This window comes from Ovis canadensis, chromosome 8, assembly GCF_042477335.2.
Source record: "Ovis canadensis isolate MfBH-ARS-UI-01 breed Bighorn chromosome 8, ARS-UI_OviCan_v2, whole genome shotgun sequence".
Taxonomy (NCBI): domain Eukaryota; kingdom Metazoa; phylum Chordata; class Mammalia; order Artiodactyla; family Bovidae; genus Ovis; species Ovis canadensis.
Window position 1 is genome coordinate 80,991,478 of NC_091252.1, and position 20,693 is coordinate 81,012,170.

At 39.2% G+C, this 20,693-nt stretch overlaps 1 protein-coding gene across 4 annotated transcripts in view; it reads right to left on the reverse strand.

Moving 5' to 3' along the window:
• EPM2A (EPM2A glucan phosphatase, laforin) overlaps positions 1-20,693 on the reverse strand; it is a 115,492-nt gene that overhangs the window by 11,944 nt on the left and 82,855 nt on the right. For 3 of the 4 annotated variants that reach the window (XM_069598636.1, XM_069598637.1, XM_069598638.1), the window contains exon 3: positions 455-696. The exons of the other annotated variant lie outside the window; for it this stretch is intronic. In XM_069598636.1, the coding sequence (XP_069454737.1) occupies positions 455-696 (242 nt within the window). The remainder of the gene's footprint in view (positions 1-454; positions 697-20,693) is intronic. 4 annotated transcript variants of the gene reach the window in all.

Sequence of the window (20,693 nt, forward strand, 5' to 3'; positions counted from 1 at the left end):
CTCTAATCAGAAAACTGACCAGAGCTTTACATTTCTATTTGCAGCCATTTGATTACTGCTTATCTTCCCTATTGGACTATAGCTTCCTGAGGACAGGAGCTGTGCCTGCTTTTCTTCACCTTTGAATTCCCAGCCACCAGCCTAGGGCCCCACACACATAGTAGATACACAATAAATATGTTTGATGAATAAATAAGTTAAAAGAACCAATGTGAAACGGAATCTTAGCCAAGGTGTCAAAAGATATATAGATCTTATATATATATCATATATGTGTATATATATATATATATAATATATTAACCCCCAAACCTTATATTTTTTCATAGCTATCATTCACATACAGGTTTTCAATTATAGACAGGTAGGTAGGTAAATAGGCAGACAGACAGACAGGCAAAAACCAACAAAGGCTTCTCTGAAACACATCCAGCAAGCTCCCTTGGACACTTACCTTCAGTGCTCATATCCGGTGTGGGCATCCAGATGTAGGCCAAGCCTTCCTCCTTATACAGCCTAATCATAGTGTCTGGTGTCATGGGTTCTGGGTAGCGGTTACAGCCTGAGGAATTCTGTACAATATCCCATTCCGTCTGGAAATTCATGACAGCTGTAACCCCTAGTTCATGCTTCAGTTTGATGGTTACGTGTTCCACTTGGCGAGGGCAGCTACCCAGCCAGATATTTGGTAGAATCCTAAGAAGAACACATGGAGTCAACTATAACTATTGTTGGTGTTATTGCAGCTGCATAAAACATGCAGTATTAAAATGCAATTAACCTTTAACACTGGGCACAGGAAAAGTTGTATGAAGAACATGAGAACCAATATTACTATTAAAAGACAAAAATACTGGTGATGGCATTTTGAGGGAAACAAATAATTCAATTAACTAGAAGGTCAGGGTATAGGCATCAGGAAACCAAATCTAGCAATATATTAAAATAAGTCCACCACATTATACTTATTCCATGAATGTATATGTGGTTCAATATTAGGAAATCCATCAACATATTTAAAAGTACTAACAAATTAAGGGAAAAACTCCTATGACTATATCATAAATTCTGGAAAATATGTGCTAGAATTCAGCAATCATTCCTGTTTAAAGCTCTGTATAAAAATTTCAAATAGTATGAGATTAAGAGAAACTAATAACAACCTTCTTTTAAATAAAATCAAAGTAAGGACTATTTCCATTAGTATTCAACACTATTCTATATGCTTCATCTAAAGCTATAATGTAGAAGAAGAAATATCTCTCTGTCAAAAAAGATTCAACTATAAGAGCTATGAACAATATTAAAAGTGTTAAGATTAAATTATCTGGATGAAGGAAAATACACAAAAATCAAATAACCATTCTCTGTACTACTAATAGCCAGGTAGAAACAGATTGGGAGCAGGAGGGGAAGTCTTATTCAAAAATAATGACAAAATTATAAAATATCTAGGAATGTCTTTAATCCAGAAAAAACTATAAAATTTTATTAGAGGACATTATAAAAATAATAACAACAAATAAGTAGACACACTGTGATGCTGTAATTTATTATAAGAAATATATATTTGTTCTTCATCCCCATATCTGACACAGAGTTCCAAAATCCATTGAAATTTCCTAAGTGCTGACAGCCATAAAGGTGTCTTTTCTTAATGAATTTGAAATTCAGCTAAGGGTGGGACTGGTTCCTCTGCCGTTCCCTTCTCCTCTTGCCTTCAAACTTTCCCAACATCAGGGTCTTTTCAAATGAATCAGCTCTTCACATTAGGTGGCCAAAATACTGCAGTTTCAGCTTTAACATCAGTCCTTTCAATGAACACCCAGGACCAGTTTCCCTTAGGATGGACTGGTTGGATCTCCTTGCAGTCCAAGGGACTCTCAAGAGTCTTCTCCAGCACCACAGTTCATAAGTATCAATTCTTCTGCATTCAGCCCTCTTTATAGTCCAACTCTCAATCCATACATGACTACTAGAAAAACCATAGCCTTGACTAGACGGACCTTTGTTGGCAAAGTAATGTCTCTGCTTTTGAATATGCTATCTAGGTTGGTCATAACTTTTCTTCCAAGGAGTAAGCATCTTTTAATTTCATGGCTGCAGTCACCATCTGCAGTGATTTTAGAGCCCCACAAAGTAAGTCAGCCACTGTTTCCCCTGTTTCCCCATCTATTTCCCATGAAATGATGGGACCGGATGCCATGGTCTTAGTTATCTGAATGTTGAGCTTTAAGCCAACTTTTTCACTCTCCTCTTTCATTTTCATCAAGAGGCTCATTAGTTCTTCTTCACTTTCTGCCATAAGGGTGGTGTTATCTGCATATCTCAGGTTACTGATATTTCTCCAGGCAATCTTGATTCCAGCTTGTGCTTCCTCCAGCCCAGTGTATCTCATGATGTACTCTGCATAGGAGTTAAATAAGCAAGGTGACAATATACAGGCTTGATGTACTCCTTTTCCTATTTGGAACCAGTCTGTTGTTCCATGTCCAGATCTAACTGTTGCTTCCTGACCTGCATACAGGTTTTTCAAGAGGTAAGTCAGGCAGTCTGGTATTCCCAACTCTTTCAGAATTTTCCAGGTTATTGTGATCCACACAGTCAAAGGCTTTGGCATAGTCGATAAAGCAGAAGTAGATGTTTTTCTGGAACTCTCTTGCTTTTTTGATGATCCAGCAGATGTTGGCAATTTTATCTCTGGTTCCTCTGCCTTTTCTAACACCAGCTTGAACATCTGGAACTTCACAGTTCACGCATTGCTGAAGCCTGGCTTGGAGAATTTTGAGCATTAGTTTACTAGCGGGTGAGATGAGTGCAATTGTGTGGTAGTTTGAGCATTCTTTGGCATTGCCTTTCTTTGGGATTGGAATGAAAACTGACCGTTTCCAGTCCTGTGGCCACTGCTGAGTTTTCCAAATTTGCTGGCATATTGAGTGCAGCACTTTCACAGCATTGTCTTTTAGAATTTGAAATAGCTCAACTGGAATTCCATCACCTCCACTAGCTTTGTTCATAGTGATGATTTCTAAGGCCCCCTTGACTTCACATTCCAGGATGTCTGGCTCTAGGTGAGTGATCACACCATCGTGATTATCTGGGTCATGAAGATCTTTTTTGTATAGTTCTTCTGAGTATTCTTGCCACCTCTTCTTAATATCTTCTGCTTCTGTTAGGTCCATACCATTTCTGTCCTTTATCGAGCCCATCTTTGCATGAAATGTTCCCTTGGTATCTCTAGTTTTCTTGAAAGGATCTCTAGTCTTTCCCATTCTACTGTTTTCATCTATTTCTTTGCATTGATCACTGAGGAAGGCTTTCTTATCTCTCCTTGCTATTCTTTGAAACTCTGCCTTCAGTTGGATATATCTTTCCTTTTCTCCTTTGCTTTTCACTTCTCTTCTTTTCACAGCTATTTGTAAGGCCTCCTCAGGTAGCCATTTTGCTTTTTTGCATTTCTTTTTCTTGAAATGGTCTTGATCCCTGTCTCCTGTACAATGTCCTGAACCTCCGTCCATAGTTCATCAGGCACTCTGTCTATCAGATCTAGACCCTTAAATCTATTTCTCACTTCCACTGTATAATCATAAGGGATTTTATTTAGGTCATGTCTGAATGGTCTAGTGGTTTTGCCCACTTTCTTCAATTTCAGTCTGAATTTGGCAATAAGGAGCTCATGATCTGAGCCACAGTCAGCTCCTGGTCTTGTTTTTGCTGACTGTATAGAGCTTCTCCATCTTTGGCTGCAAAGAATATAATCAATCTGATTTTGGTGTTGACCATCTGGTGATGTCCATGTGTAGAGACTTCTCTTGTGTTACTGGAAGAGGTTGTTTGCTCTGACCAGTGCTTTCTCTTGGCAACACTCTATTAGCCTTTGCCCTGCTTCATTCCGTATTCCAAGGCCAAATTTGCCTGTTACTTTAGGTATTTCTTGACTTCCTACTTTTGCATTCCAGTCCCCTATAATGAAAAGGACATCTTTTTTGGGTGTTAGTTCTGGAAGGTCTTCTAGGTCTTCAAAGAACCGTTCAACTTCAGCTTCTTCAGTGTTACTGGTTAGGGCATAGACTTGGATTACCATGATTTTGAATGGTTTGCCTTAGAAATGAACAGAGATCATTCTGTCGTTTTTGAGATTGCATCCAAGAACTGCATTTCAGACTCTTTTGTTGACTATGATGGCTACTCCATTTTTTCTAAGGGATTCCTGACCACAGTAGTAGATATAATGGTCATCTGAGTTAAATTCATCCATTCTAGTCCATCTTAGTTCACTGATTCCTAGAATGTAGACGTTCACTCTGCCATCTCCTGTTTGACCACTTCCAATTTGCCTTGATTCATGGACCTAACATTTCAGATTCCTATGCAATATTGCTCTTTACAGCATCGGACCTTGCTTTTATCACCCTTCTCCAAAGGAATTTCCAATCCCAGGAATCAAACCCAGGTCTTATGCATTGCAGGCAGAATCTTTACAGTCTGAGCCACCAGAGAACCCCATGTGAAGAGGGGCAGAGGATCCAAAGGTTTTTTACTTTATTACTGACTCCAAAGAATTCTGAGACACTCCACTGGGCCCAGTGGGCTGAGAAAAAGACCACAAGAAGGGATACATTTAGAGCAGCCCAGAGCTATGCTTGACCAGGACTCTGAGTTGAGTAGTCAGTCTTTGCAGGAATGGAAACGTCACACCTATGGGTCACTGCCTCTTCTTTCTGGCTGTTGTAATGAGAGAAGGAAACTTCCTCTATCTGGACATTCCCTTCCTTCTTTCAAACTATCCCATAAAGACTCCTCCCGCAGCAATCTGCTGGGGGACAAAGCAGGTAATAGTGTTGGGCCGCCATACCTATACTTTGGGGTTTAACTGAGCATACTTATGTACACTCAACTGGAAAAGAGGCAAGTGGACAGCTCAATTATACAGCCTTCTGAACAATCATGTACTTTTACTGGCAAAATTTTGAAGTGAACTAGTTACATATTAAAATGAATATTCATGACAGACAAGCTAAATTCCAAATGTTACCTAGAGTTCTATTAAATACTGTACTCTTTGAGTAGGAGCATTTAGTATTTTCTAGTAAATAAATGCCAAAATAAAGTGGCTAGCATGCAACAATTGCATAAATACCAAAGAGTTCATATAGATATACAAAGGGTAAATCAAGACATTTGAGCCTATGAAATAAGAAACCAGAATCCCAAACCAGACTCACTATATAGATCATACTGTGTTGCTTAAAAAGAGCATTATTTTATCATCTCATTCAGTCTTGGTCTTCAAATGTATTTAAACTAACCAGTAACCTTAAGAAACTTAGAATAAATCAAATATAAAGAGGCCCAAAGTTGGTACCTTAACATACATATTTCCCACATCAAGTTTCTAATGGAAATAAGCCCTTGAAATACACACCAACAGATACACATGAATAACACCAGTTTCTATATCAGATATTTCCAACTTTCACATAGCATAATTAATTTGCCCTCTAAAAATGCTAGGAGTCAGAGTACAGATTTAAGAAATTAATATAAAGTAATTCCTGATTTTTTAAAGTAAGATGTCCTGAACCTAGGAGATGGGTAACTAAAGTTAAATTCTGAAAACAAGCAGCATATTAAAGGAGAGAAAATTGAAGTTGTAAGGTAAATTATATAGAACCATTCTATGGGATATGGAGACAAAATACTGGGCTTGTTGGAAACACACAGAACCATAGAATATGCTTAATCAGACAGCTAATGTGCCCTTGATATGCATCTTGTTTCAGCTTGTTGTCTCTTATAGTAGGTGATACATCTCTAGTCATGTGTGTCCTTTCTAAATAGTAATTAAACTTTTACTTCTCCACTCAAAAGAGAAGATTTGACACCATTAAAAAATCAATTTTTACTCATCTCAGTTTTAATCTCCTTTTGGTGTCAAAGATACTTTAGATGATAAAATTAGGATTTTTTTTTAAAGGTGAGAAGCAATTTGTTGAAATATGAATAAAAAGTCTTCTGTAAGGTAGTTTTAATGAGAAGACATACCAAACTTCAAAGACTCAATAACAGAATAAAAATCATAGCTTGCAATTATATTGTAAATGACATCATAAAACTTCCAGAGAACTATTTTATGAATAACTCACTATCAATCATGAATTACATCAGAGATTTCTGGCATCTTCACTATAGATTATTTGGAAAGGTCAAAGAGAAAGCACTGTACCAAATGGATATTGACAGTCAACCCAGATGTGGCTTTGCATTCAAGACACATGTGGTGCTTTTATAAAAACTATTATCAGGATCTATCCCAGAGATACTCACAAAGAGGCTCCAAAGTGAGGTCTCAGATTCTGTGAATTGATTTTTATTTTATTTTTTTAGAAATTAACCATATTACATGCATAAGATATGCAGCTAGATTCCAGAACCATTAGCTAGAAGATCCCAATAAGTGTGCAGGAGGAGCTGAGTATATAAATCTCAATACCTTTTGGCAGCAATAAAGATTATGGAGACCAGAGGACGTGGACTTGCTTAGCTCTACACATGGACCAGTAAAGTGAAGCTCTTACTTTTTCCAACACTAGTTTCAAGACCACAAATGATTCCTAGACAAACAGTGAGGAATGGGAACTCTCGGTTGTGAGAGAGTATGTGGAATGCAGGATCTTTAGCTGCAGCATGTGGGATCTATTTTTTTGTTGTTGGGACATGCAGGATCTTTAGTTGTGACATGCAAACCCTTAGTTGAGGCATGTGGGAACTAGTTCCCTGACCAGGGATTGGACCCAGGCCCCTGGCATTGGGAGGACAGTCTTAGCCCCTGGACCACCAGTGGAGTTCCAAGAATGTACCATTATTGAAAAAAACTACTCACGTCAGTTTTGACTATTACTACCATGACTCAACACAGTTGAATTTAAATAAAATCCACCCTAGTGATGTCACAACTTGGTTGAAGACCAACGGAAAAACATGGATGGCTGACATTCTGGAACCTTACTTTCTTGGATTGCAAATCAAAAGCAGTTGCATTCATTTGAGTGAATCTGGATTTGTGGTTCCAGGTAATTACATCACAATCCTACACCATGTGCTTCACTTGTCAGTCTGGGACCTGTGGTACAACAGCTACTGAAGCATAAGAATCAGAATTCACTTGCCACCTCAGCTGTCAATCAAAGGAGCCCTCACTGGCAATAATGAGTACAATGGGCAGAATGAGCACCCAAGCACTTCACACAAAACATCACAGGGTATTGAGAGAAGGGGAGGGGGAGCGTGCAAAAGACAAGAGAGATATCAAGAAAGAAGACAGTTTTATAGGCTCCACATTGCAAATTCCATCCTTAATGGCCAGAAGAAATGGCAGAATAACCTTTTCTTGAAGGTGAAAATTAGCATTATTTTTTGTCCGCAGGAAAGAAAAAATTAGGAAAACTACAGGAATGGTGACATCAATGTAGGAACATAAGCTTTTGTTTATTTCTTATCACACTAAGAGATACAGCTCTTGAATTGTGGCACCCTATTCTTAGCCATACAGACAAAGAACCATTTGAAAGACAGAGAAAACAGATTTTGCTGAGGTTCTTCGCAAAATCCAGCTTAAGAATTTAGGACAAAAAGAAAAATGAACACATTTCCTAAGATGGATAATTGTGCTACGTTTACCTTATTTAATATTTTGTGGGCAATCTGATGTGAAATTAAAATGTGATCTGGCTTTTAAATAATGGGTGAAGAAAAAGTCTATCAGTCCTATAATTTAGATCTCATTAGTGAGAAAGCAAGAGAAACATTAAAATCAACCTCCAGTAAGCTCCAAGCTTCATTAGCATGTATAGCTCCTTCCACTGAAAATTTGTTCTCTGGTGTCAGGTGTTAAGTTATTGATGCCAAATTTCTACCCCCAAAGGGTGCTTGTAACAGATTTCAGTCAAGGCTGAATAACTGCTTAAAGACAAATTCTAATTTAGTGAGTGATGCTAATTAACTTCTTCAATAAAAAATAATTTTATTATTGCTTATGGGTCATAGACTGCAGAGTATAGAGAGCGTATGTGAATTTCGCCCAGTTAGTCTCTTAGACTTTTTGGATGTTCAGTGTAGTTTTTAGCCACATGAAGCAAATATTTTTGACATATGTTCCTTTATTTTCTATATTATAAAATGCCATATAAGTAAATTAATTGTGAAGGTCTGTTATGGGTTGAATCACTTTTCTCCCACATTCCTGTGTTGAAGTCCTTAACCCCATGTACCTTAAAGTGTAATGGTATTTGGAGATAGGTTCTCTACAAGGGGTAATCAAGTTAAGGTGAAGCCACGAGGGAAGGCTAATTCCATACGAATGTTGTCATAAGAAGGGAAAATTTGGTCACAGACATGTATGGAGAGAAGAGGACGTGAAGATAAAGAGAATGAGATTTCACTCTTACAGGCCTCCAGAACAAATCAATCTTATAGACACATTGATCCCACACTTTTAATCTCCAGAACTGTGAGACAATGTATGTGTGCTATCCAAGCCCTCTGGTTGGTGGCACTTTGTTATTGGCAGCCCCAGGAAGTGAATACAGGGTCTAAAATTCAAAGGTAAAATATATACAATTAACCAGACTCTTCAAATATCCATATATCAGGTGCACATAAAGTTACACATTTTAATAGATATTTCTCAACTTTTATCCTGATGTTCAGAATTCTACAAATACAACTAACATTTGATTATGGTGCCAAATTATTCTCTTACACACAATTCTGCCCACTGTCCCTCCTTTATTCGGGTCCTTCAGTCTATCACTTGAGCACTTACAACATGGCAGAAGAGCTCATCAGGCCCCTGACTGTGCTTTTGTCTTTTTTCTTGATATAATGACCCAGTTCTAAAGTCCTGAGGTATTTAGTTTTGATAAATACAAAAGAATCTTGGGATCCTCTGCTTGGCTTTCAGAGAATGAATGACAATGGAGAATTACCTGAAATGTATAAGAGCACAGTCTCTCAGATTCATAACTTCTTCAGACTCTTAGATCCCAGAGAGTTTGGCCTTCTTATTTTTGCAAATGTGTTGCCCTGAAATGTAGGTTTATATGGCATATTGTGAAGAAGGCAATGGCAACCCACTCCAGTACTCTTGTCTGGAAAATCCCATGGACAGAGGAGCCTGGTGGGCTGCAGTCCATGGGGTCGCGAAGAGTCGGACACAACTGAGCGACTTCACTTTCACTTTTCACTTTCATGCATTGGAGAAGGAAATGGCAACCCACTCCAGTCTTCTTGCCTGGAGAATCCCAGGGACAGAGGAGCCTGATGGGCTGCCGTCTATGGGGTCACACAGAGTCGGACACGACTGAAGCAACTTAGCAGCAGCAGCAGCATGCCATATTGACAGATAAAGAAGGCAGCTAGCACACTTCAGTTTCTCAGTCAAACAAGGTACCACAAACTGAGACAAATAACCAGGTTAGCAGCCTTAATTGTTTACCTTGATACAAATTTCAACAAATGTTCTATTAAAATATCCTCATGGCATGTTAATTTTGTTTCCAGTGCTGAGCATTCCTTGAAAGAGTAAAATGTCATGTTTAACATTTCTTCACTAATGAACTTGGGAGGATTTGTTCAAAATTAATCACTTGCATAATGAATTAGGTACCACAGAAGATCAAAGAAGTAATAAAAAATTAAGCATGTGAATTTTGTATTTATTTTAAAGTTATCTTGTCTATTCAATAAAAATGTAATGATGTCTGCTTTTTGCCAGGTACTCAACAATCAATGGTGAGCAAACAGTCAAGGCATGACCTTATTTGAGCCTACATTCTTTGAGGAAAACAGACAATAACTAAATAAATATTCAAAATGTATAATATTTATAAATTAATTTGGATTGTGCTATTGATGATTTTTATATTTCTCCCAGCAATCTTGATTCCAGCCTATGCTTCATCCAGCCTGGTATTTTGCATGATGTACTCTGCATATAGGTTAAATAAGCAGGCTGACAAAATACAAAATTGACGTACTCATTTCCCAATTCAGAACCAGTCCGTTGTTCCATTGTCTAGTTCTAATTGTTGCTTCTTGACCTGCATACAGATTTCTCAGGAGGCAGGTCAGGTGGTCTGGCATTCCCATCTTTTGAAGAATTTTCTACAGCTTATTGTGATCCACACAGCCAAAGGCTTTGGCATAGTCAATAAAGTAGAAATAGATGTTTTTCTAGAATTCTCTTGCTTTTTCAATGATTCAACAGATGTTGGCAATTTGATCTTGGTTCCTCTGCCTTTTCCAAATCCAGCTTGAACATCTGCAAATTCATGGTTCACGTACTGTTGAAGCCTGGCTTGGAGAATTTTGAGCATTACTTTGCTAGCATGCGGGATGAGTGCAATTGTGTGGTAGTTTGAACATTCTTTGGCACTGCCTTTCTTTGGGATTGGAATGAAAACTGACCCTTTCTATTCCTGCGGCCACTGCTGAGTTTTCCAAATTTGCTACCATATTGAGTGCAACACTTTGACAGTATCATGTTTTAGGACTTGAAATAGCTCAGCTGGAATTCCATCACCTCCACTAGCTTTGTTCATAGTGATGCTTCCTAAGGCTCACTTGACTTCAGACTCCAGGATGTCTGGCTTTAGGCGAGTGATCACACTCACACCACACAACTTCATACCACACATGATCACACCACACAACCTCAGATATGCAGATGACACCACCCTTATGGAAAAAAGCAAAAAGTAACTAAAGAGCCTCTTGTTGAAAGTCAAACAGGAGAGTGAAAAAGTTGGCTCAAAACTCAACATTCAAAAAACTAAAATCATGGCATCTGGTCCCATCACTTCATGGCAAATAGATGGGGAAACAAAGCACACAGTGACAGGCTTTATTTTCTTGGGCTCCAAAATTACTGCAGATGGTGACAACAGCTATGAAATTAAAAGACACTTGCTCCTTGGAAGAAAAGCGATGACAAACCTAGACAGCATATTAGAAAGCAGAGACATTACTTTGCCAACAAAGTCCATCTAATCAAGGCTGTGGGTTTCCCAGTAGTCATGCATGGATGTGAGAGTTGGACCATAAAGAAAGCTGAGCACTGAAGAATTGATGCTTTTGAACTGTGGTGTTGGAGAAGACTCTTGGATCAAACCATTCAATTCTAAAGGAAATCAGTACTGAATATTCATTGGAAGGACTGATGCTGAAGCTGAAGCTCCAATACTTTGGCCACCTGCTGTGAAGAACTGACTCACTGGAAAATACCTTGATGTTGAGAAAGACTGAAGGCAGAAGGAGAACGGGACGACAGAGGATGAGACGGTTGGACGGCATCATCGACTCGATGGACACTGAGTTTGAGCAAGCTCCTGGAGTTGGTGATGGACAGGGAAGCCTGGTGTGCTGCAGTCCATGGGGTCACAAACAGTCAGACATGACTGAGTGACTGAACAGAACTGTGCTATAGAGAACATTAAAAGGAAACTAAAGTAGAGAACCACAGAGGAACTAGAATTTACATAAGACAATCAGGAAGGTCATTCCTGAAAAAGTGACATTATTCATTTTTTTAAATTGAAGTATAGTTGATTCACAATGTTGCGTAAATTTTTGCTGCACAGTCTATAAGTGTGATTCAGTTATAACATATCCATGCATTCTTTTTTATATTATTTTCCATTATGGTTTATCATAGAATATTGAATACAGTTTCCTGTGCAGTACAGTAGGACCTTGTTATTTATCCATTCTAGGTATACTAGTTTGCATCTGCTAACTCCAAACTCACTCTCCATCCCTCTCCTCCTCCCCTCCCCCCCTGGCAACCACAAGTCTGTTCTCTGTATCTGCATCTGTTTCTGCTTCACAGATAAGTTCGTTTGTGTCATAGTTTAGATTCCACATATAAGTAATATCATGGTACTTGTCTTTCTCTTTCCGATGTACTTCACTTAGTATGATGACTCTACATGCCCATGCTCACGCTTAGTCACTTCAGTCCAGCCCTATGGACTATAACCCTCCAGGCTCAGTCCATGGTATTTCTCAGGCAAGAAAAATGGAGTGAGTCTCCAGGGGATCTTCTCAAAGCAGGGATCAAACCCACAGCCCCTGCACGGCAGGTGGATTCCTTACCCGTGAGCCATGGCGAGAAGCCCATGATAACTCAGCCCATCCACACTGCTGCAAATGGCATTATTTCACTCCTTTCTCTAGCTGAGTGCTATTCCAGTGTGTATATGCGCCACATCCTCTCTGTCCATTCATTTGTCAGCGGACATTTACATTGTTTCCTTGTCTTGGCTATTGTGAATATGCCGCTATGAACATAGAGGTTCATATATCTTTTTGACTTATGCTTTTGTCTGGATGTATATGGCTCAGTGGGTAAAGAATCCAACGGCAGTGTAGGAGATACAGGAGACGTGAGTTCAATCTCTGGGTCGTGAAGGTCCCCTGAAGGAGAAAACGGCAACCCACTCCAGCCAGTATTCTTGCCTGAAAAATCTCATGGACAGAGGAGCCTGGAGGGCTAAGTCCATAGGGTTGCAAAGAGTCAGACACAACTGAGCGATTAAGCACACACACACACATGCCTAGGAGTAGGTTCCTGGATCGTATGGTAACTATATTTTTAGATTTTTAGGAACCTCCATACAGTTTTCCACAGTGGCTATACCAATTTACATTCCTATCAACAATGTACAAGGGTTCCCTTGAAAAGATAATATAAAACCGAGACATGCTGTAGAAAAACGAGCAAGAGATGCCATGCTTAATGGTGAGAAAGAAGATATATTCTTTAAGAACTGATGATGGAGTGAAAGGAATAAGGAAGAAGTGTGGCATGAGATAGACGGAAAAGACCGTGCCAGGCCTCACTGATCCACCAAGGAATTTGTACAAGAATATAAAAGCAGTGAAATGTCAATGAGTGATTTTTAAGCCTAGGAGTCACATGGACTTGTTTTATAGTTTTTAAAAGGTGAGTGTGGCTGCTATGAGAAAGAGGAAAGACCTTTTGAATAGTGATGGCTTGGAATAGAGTTAGTAGCGCAGATTGAGAAGTGGATTAATTCAAGATGTACTTTAGCAGTGGAACCAGCAGCACTTGCACATTAATTGGATGAAAGGACTGAGGAGAGGGAGAGATGCTAAAATGGCTCTAAGCTTCCGTGTGTGCATGCGTGCTAAGTCACTTCAGTCGTGTCCAGCTCTTTGCAACCCTATGGACTGCCACCCACCAGGCTCCTCAGTCCAGGGGATTTTCCAGGCAAGAATACTGGAGTGGGTTGCCATGCCCTTCTCCAGGGGATCTTCAAGACCTAAGGATTGAACCCAGGTCTTTGCATTGCAGGCAGATTCTTTACCATCTGAGCCACCAGGGAAACCACGGCAGACAAAGTGGTCCACAGCGAAACTGATTTGATTTAATCAGTTCTCTAAGGAGTTACTTTTTAAAAATGTATTCTTTGTACCTGTAGGTCTTTATTTCAGCTAGGATACAAAAAGGCTGGAAAATGAAAAAATCATGATTGTTTTTCTTTCTGATGTTAATTCCTCATCAGCGCCATTAATCATTTGTTTGAAATACAGGGAAGTTCTATTGTGAAAAGGATTCTATTAGGTACTTTGAGTCATAGCAGGTGCTTTCTTTATAATTTTCTTCATTCAGGGTATTTGTATGGTTATTATTCATCTAGACCAGCGTTTCTTAAATATTAATATACAGAGGAATCATCTGGGATGGTGAGAAGATGCAGATAGTGATTCAATAAATCTAGGTTAGAGACTGAGATTCTGCATTTTCACAAGCTCCCTTCTAATAGTATCAATGCTGCTGACCTTTGGAACACACTTGAGTAGCAAGGAAACCTGAGTCTCCCACTTTGGCAGGTGGATTCTTTACCACTGAGCCACTAGGGTAGCCCCATACATCACAACTGATCAATACAATTCATAATCTTCAGGTGTACTGAGAAGGAAACAAAATAAGGTTCTCTTGCAAGTAGAAACAGAAAGACAAGCCTTTCATCTCTGTTGTTGATACTAATACTACAGACCTAATCCCTGAGCAGAGAGGCTTGCTATTTTTAAAAATTCTACTAATTACAGAAAAAAAATTAAATCTCTTTAGCCCTCTTTCTTGATTTCTCACTGAAGAATCTGTAGAAAGCCAAATGGTTATATTTACATAATAACCTCCCTTGGTTCTAAAACATTCCTCTTTTCTTCTTATTTACAATGCTTATTGGCCTCTTGATAGAATGAAAAGTTCCCCTTTGTGTTATCTTTTTAAAATGAAATGAGTATTTTTACATGTAGATGCTGAAAACTAGGAATGATACACACAAGACTTGAAATGTGTGGAACATCAGGGAATTTAAACGGTTGAGAGCTCTGATACAATTAGCAGTGTTACTGTCAGGGGTGGGCTTCCCTGATAGCTCAGTTGGCAAAGAATCCACCTGCAATGCAGGAGACCCCAATTCAACTCCTAGGTTGAGAAGATCCGCTGGAGGAGGAATAGCTAGTCACTCCAATATTCTTGGGCTTCCCTTCTGGCTCAGCTGGTAAAGAATCCAGCTACAATATGGGATACCTGGGTTTGGTTCCTGGGTTGAGAAGATCCTCTGGAGAAGAAAAGACTACCCACTCCAGAATTCTGGCCTGGAGAATTCCATGGACTGTACAGTCCATGGGGTTGAAAAGAGTCTGACACAACTGAGCGACTTGCACTTTCACAGTCAAGGGTGTCAGAAGTTAGATAAGGTTGCAGAAAGATGAACATTAAACACCACCTCTTGAGATGTAAGTAGTTTGAATGTCAAGTATAGAAGAGAGAGATTTGTAGCTATCAGTTCAGTTCAGTTCATTTCAGTTACTCAGTCATGTCCAACTCTTTGCCACCCCATGGACTGCAGCATGCCAGGCTTCCCTGTCCATCACCAACTCCCGCAGTTTACTCAAACTCATACGCATTGAGTCAGTGATGCCATCCAACCATCTCATCCTCTGTCGCCCCCTTCTCCTCCCACCTTCAATCTTTCCCAGCATCAGGTCTTTCCTAATGAGTCAGTTCTTCGCATCAGGTGGCCAAAGTATTGGAGTTTCAGCTTCAGTATCAGTCCTTCCAATGAATATTCAGGACTGATTTCCTTTAGGATGGACTGGTTGTATCTCTTTGCTGTCCAAAGGACTCTCAAGAGTCTTCTCCAACCAAATCAACTTTTGAATTGATTCAAAAGCATCAATTCTTCTGCGCTCAGCTTCCTTTATAGTCCAGCTTTCACATCTATACATGACTACTGGAAAAACCATAGCTTTGACTAGACGGACCTTTGTTAGCAAAGTAATATCTCTGCTTTGTAGCTATAAATACTGTAATACTGGGACCTAGAAAATCCCTGTGAATTTTGCTTCTTTCATTCTGCCTACATTCAGGGCAAATATACTTCATGATGTCCAAAACATAGCCATGACAGTCGATTAACCTGCTTAAGGAGGTTGAATCAAGTTACCCACACATCCTGAGAATCCATAAATATGGGGAAAAAGTCCACAGATATGCCAAGTGGTCTCAAATAAACAGTCAGACATGTATTCTAATACAATTCACAAAGAGAATTAAATACAAATAATACCCAAACTAAAATTGTCACGTTTAAATTGGTGAAATTTCAAACAACCCTAGTCATCACGAGATTGCCTTCGGCTATGTGGTGCTCTTATATGCAGTTAATTCATTCTGGCAAGACCTTCTCAATACAGTTTTATTTCAGGTCATCCATTCCACTGAGCATACTTAACTTCCATTCATTTAAGTGCTTCATTGGGAAAAACTGGCCTTACACTGTTTCAGCTAAAACTGCCTCTTCCATGTTTCATGGCCAAGGACATCGTCACCCCCACCTTGTGCTGTGTTTAGATGTTTTCAAGAGTTTTCAGGAAACTTATTCTGTATTTGCAACTGGGTTTAAATGTGTGGAGGAATGTTCAGATTTCAAACTTTTGAAACATAACTGGTATCTAAATCTCTGTCTCTTGAATAATATAAATCATCCACAGGCTCCTACTAAGAGAAATCAGTCTAGCAGCCAGAGACCCAACATCTGTCAAGTCCCATCTGGCACAGTTGACATTTCACGGTTTAATGAACACTTTCTATCTCTGTCTCAAATTACCTCTCAATTACACCTAGCAAATTACCAAATTACATCCTGATTACATTATCCCAAGTTACACATATCCTATTGATCACTTCCATTATCCCACAAACGCCTAGTTTATTCTTGCTTATGCTTCTGCTTCCTTCATAAACTATGTCCTCTAGAAGCCTTGTAAGTGCATTTCTCAGCATTTCAGACTCTGGTCTCTGTTTGATTTATATACTCTTATCTCACTAATATACGTTTCCATCTATAACTGCCATCTACATGCTGGTAAATTTCAAATATATTGCCTGCAGCTCAGACCTCAATGCTCTATTGGAATTCTCAACTCATATTCTCATTAAGTATCACCTGAACTCATCTCCACCATCTTCTACTCTTTGCTCCTGATCCATAAACCTGATCCTCCTGGTTGCTTTAGAGACCCATGAATTGTACCACAAGTCACCCAGTCACCTAAGCCAGGGAACTTTTCTTCCCTCTTTCCACTTCCCCTCCCTACAGGCCATTATCTCAGTCATATAAGTCAAGCTCCTGAAGCTGGAGAATCGGTCCTCTGTCCTCCATTCCCATTGCTTTCCTTCAGATTCTCAATACTCTAGAAGTGAATTACACTAGTACACTAAAATAACCTCCCAGTCTGTCTCCTTTCCACGCTGTAGCTAAAATGATCTTTCTAAAACACAAATCTGATCATGTGACTCTACTGCCTAAAACGCTAAGGTGACTACCCATCACTTTCATATGAAGTCTCAAGTCTTCAGCCTGACCCTTGGGAATCTGACCCCTGCACACCTCTCTCATCCTGATTCCCCATATGAACCCCACTCTCCATTTAGGGGAGATAGTAATAATTCTCCTGAGGCACTGTGCATGCTCCCTTCTCTGCCACTTATCCTGCGCTCTTCCTCTTGGGATTCATTTTCACTGCTCATCCATCTGATTAAACCTATTCAATCTTCCCTGGTCCCTCACAATCTCACTTAGGTCCTCCTTCTTTGTGTTCCCATAACAAACACACAGGGTTTCCGTGATAGCTCAGCTAGTAAAGAATCCACCTGCAATGCAGGAGATTCCAGTTCAATTCCTGGGTCAGGACGATCCCCTGGAGAAGAGATAGGCTGCCCATGCCCATATTCTTGGGCTTCCCTAGTGGCTCAGATGGAAAAGGATCTTCATGCACTGTGGGATACCTGGGTTGGGAAGATCCCCTGGAGGAGGGCATGGCAACCCACTCCTGTATGCTTGCCTGGAGTATTCTCACGGACAGAGGAGCCTGTCTGGCTAGAGTCCATGGGGTTGCAGAGTCAGACACAACTGAGAGGCTAAGCACAGCACAACACACACACACCATTATTTCAGGCTCTGACCTCTCCCACTCAAAATTTTGGTTTCTCTGAGCATTTTCCCCACTATACTGTGAGCCGCTTGAGAACAAGAATGACATCTTATTGATCACTGTATTTCCAGAACTTAACACTATATCCATCATAATGTTAGCAATTGAAAGCAAACAGGTGATTGAATAAATGAATGAGTGAATGAATGACTGAACAAGTGTCTTTACTTGGTTCATTTGACTGCATGATGGTTCTTACAGCTATCACCAATGGAACAGCATTTCTATGACTTGGGAAACTGTAGAGAAGATACTTTTAATTGCGTTATCCCAAGGATATAGGTGTTAAATTACTGGTTGAAATTAGTTTAAAAATAACAGTTTTCTCTGCAGACAAATGCGGAAGTTGTTTTTAGCCATAATATAAAGCTATGTCACCCAGCACATTTCCTTTTTTTGCATTAACTACCAGAAAAGTTAAAGACAAACTTAGTGTTCAATAGTAGTAATTAGACCATCTCAATTCACTAATAATTTCTATCCCATTTCCTCTCATAGATGGTCAATTTCTACCTAAATTATTTTACTACAGATAATTTATTCTCTAAATTCTTCTATTATAAATTATTTTAATATCTGTAAGTAGGTAGAGAATGGTGGCAAAAACCTAATCCTTTCAAATATATTTCTTCCACCTTAAGTCCCAGGTATTAAAAAGTCACATCAAATTAAAGAGAGGAGGGACAAATTAGGATGGGATTAACAGAAAGTAGATACGCAATAAGAATTTACTGTATAGCACAGGGTATTATATTCAGAAACATGTAATAACCTATAATGGAAAATAATCAGAAAAAAATAATTGAATCACTTTGCTGTACACCTGAAACTACCACAATATTGTAAATCAACTATACTTCATTTTTTTTAAAAAAAGGTCAAGATCAGCCTCTGTTTGAGCCACACAGACTCCTGGCAACCTACCAGAATCCCTGAGTTTCTTGGGTAGTCTTGTTCTGCAGCTATGCGTGTCAATCCAAAAGTCCCACTCACATAAAACTGATTGAATATTATAGCCACCGGTACAATTTATCTGTAATAATAAAGTTCCACTCATGCTTGGAATGTGGTCACAGTTTTATTAATTATAACCCATGGACCATAGCCATAAGTTTCATTTCATGCCATGTAGTATTTTAAATGTAAGCTGTTAATGCAGCTGGACAAATTTAGCAGACAATAACAAATGTGATTCACAACCCGACTCCACATGAGAATCTCCTGGGGATAGCTTTTGAAATACTTACACCAGATCCTCAGTAAAAACGTAGTTTCTGAAGATGTAAGGTGGGGCCCAGCATCCTTTTGCCCAAGTACCTCGAGTGATTCTACCATACATTGAGGCTTGAGAATCAAGGACTCAGAGCCAGAAAAGAAGTCCGAGTTAGAGATGAATATTCATCATCTTTCTCTTGAGAGGAGATTGCCTATCAGAATTTTTAAACTGAAAATAATTCTACTTTTAAAAAATCAAACTCTTTATTTACCCCCATTGAAATGAAACTCATTAGAAAAATATGAATTAAAAAGGGGAAATTAGAGATTATTATTAATTTTTAAAAGGATTTCTGTCTTTATAAAGGATTAATTTAAGCATTTCTTCAAGTACCAGTTACTGACTGAATTGACTTGTAGACTTGTCTCAGTCATTAATTATACTTGTGACCTTTGCAAAGTCACCTGAATCTCTCTAGATGTTGCTTTTCCAATCTGTTAACTGAGAGAACTGGAAGAAAGACGTACTTTCTCAGCTCACACTATTTCCCAGAGATGTCAAGGCATTACACAGAGGTGGAAGGGTGGCTGAGGGCACAGACCATGGAGCCAGGCCGCCTAAATTTGAATCGGGACACCATTGATTATGCTACCTTGGGCAGATTAAGTAAACTTTCAGTGCCTCAGCTCCATCAGATATGAAGTGGCGTTAACGATACTACATTGTTAGTATTCCCTGGTGGTCCAGTGGCTAAGAAGACTCAGATCTCCCAATGCAGGGGACCTGGGTTTGATCCCCGGTTGGGGAACTAGATACCACATGCCGCAACTAAAATAAAATAAGAAGATCTAGTGCAGTCAAATAAGTAAGTAAGCAAAAAAAAATACTACATACTTCACAGAGTTTTGAGATTAAATGAAATAATATATGTAAAAGCATTTACAATGGTTCTGACCATGTAGTAATCACTGTTAAAGCATTAGTTACCATTTCCACCACTAATATTACACCCCAAAAAAAGTCAGGGTCCTGAGTATTGCTAGTGCATTGATGAACCTTTAAGAAGGGGGTTCATCATGTAGCATTTCAAAATATATTTGACCAGTTAACCTTTGGTTGCAGGGGGACAGCTTTCTATAGATCACACTTTGGAGAAAGCTGGACTACATGACTGTCATGTCCCTTTAAACACGAGTATCCTGTGATTCATCTCCATATCTTAGAGACCCAGAAAACTATGGCCCGTGGGCTAAATCCAGCCGGCCATCTGTTTTTGTAAATAAAGTTTTCAGGGAACACTGCCATTCTCATTTGTTTACATATTCCTGTATCTACTTTCACACTACAACAAAAGAGTTGAGTAGCTGCAACAGAAACCATATGGCCCACGTAGCCTAAAATATATACTGTCCGACCCTGTGCCAATGCCCATCTTAGATGTGTAACGCACCGCAAAGCCTACAGCTCTTCTCCATAGTAACTCAACCGAGAGAAATTTTATTCTATGAATAGGCATGTCTATTCTATCAACCCAGTTGGCTGGAGAGAGAGAAAAAAAGAGTCATCAATGTGGGAGGCAAAGAGAGACTGGATATGGAGGTTCTCAATTATATGGTCTGGAAGATAAACAGCAAAAATCACAGAAGAAAAACTGCTGATGAGGAAAAAAAGGAAAGCAATTGGAAAAACAGGAGGTGACCCGAAGTCCTTGACCCTCTTTAAAGGTGCAACGTAGGAAGAACATATTTTCCCATCACTTTCCCAAAAGTCTACTCATCCTCCCCAAAATATTAGATTCCCTTTATAATTACTACGATTAATCAAGAACAATCCTAGAGAAATGCTTTCCTAGAAAAATGCTTTTGTTATGCTATTTGTTTCTTTACAT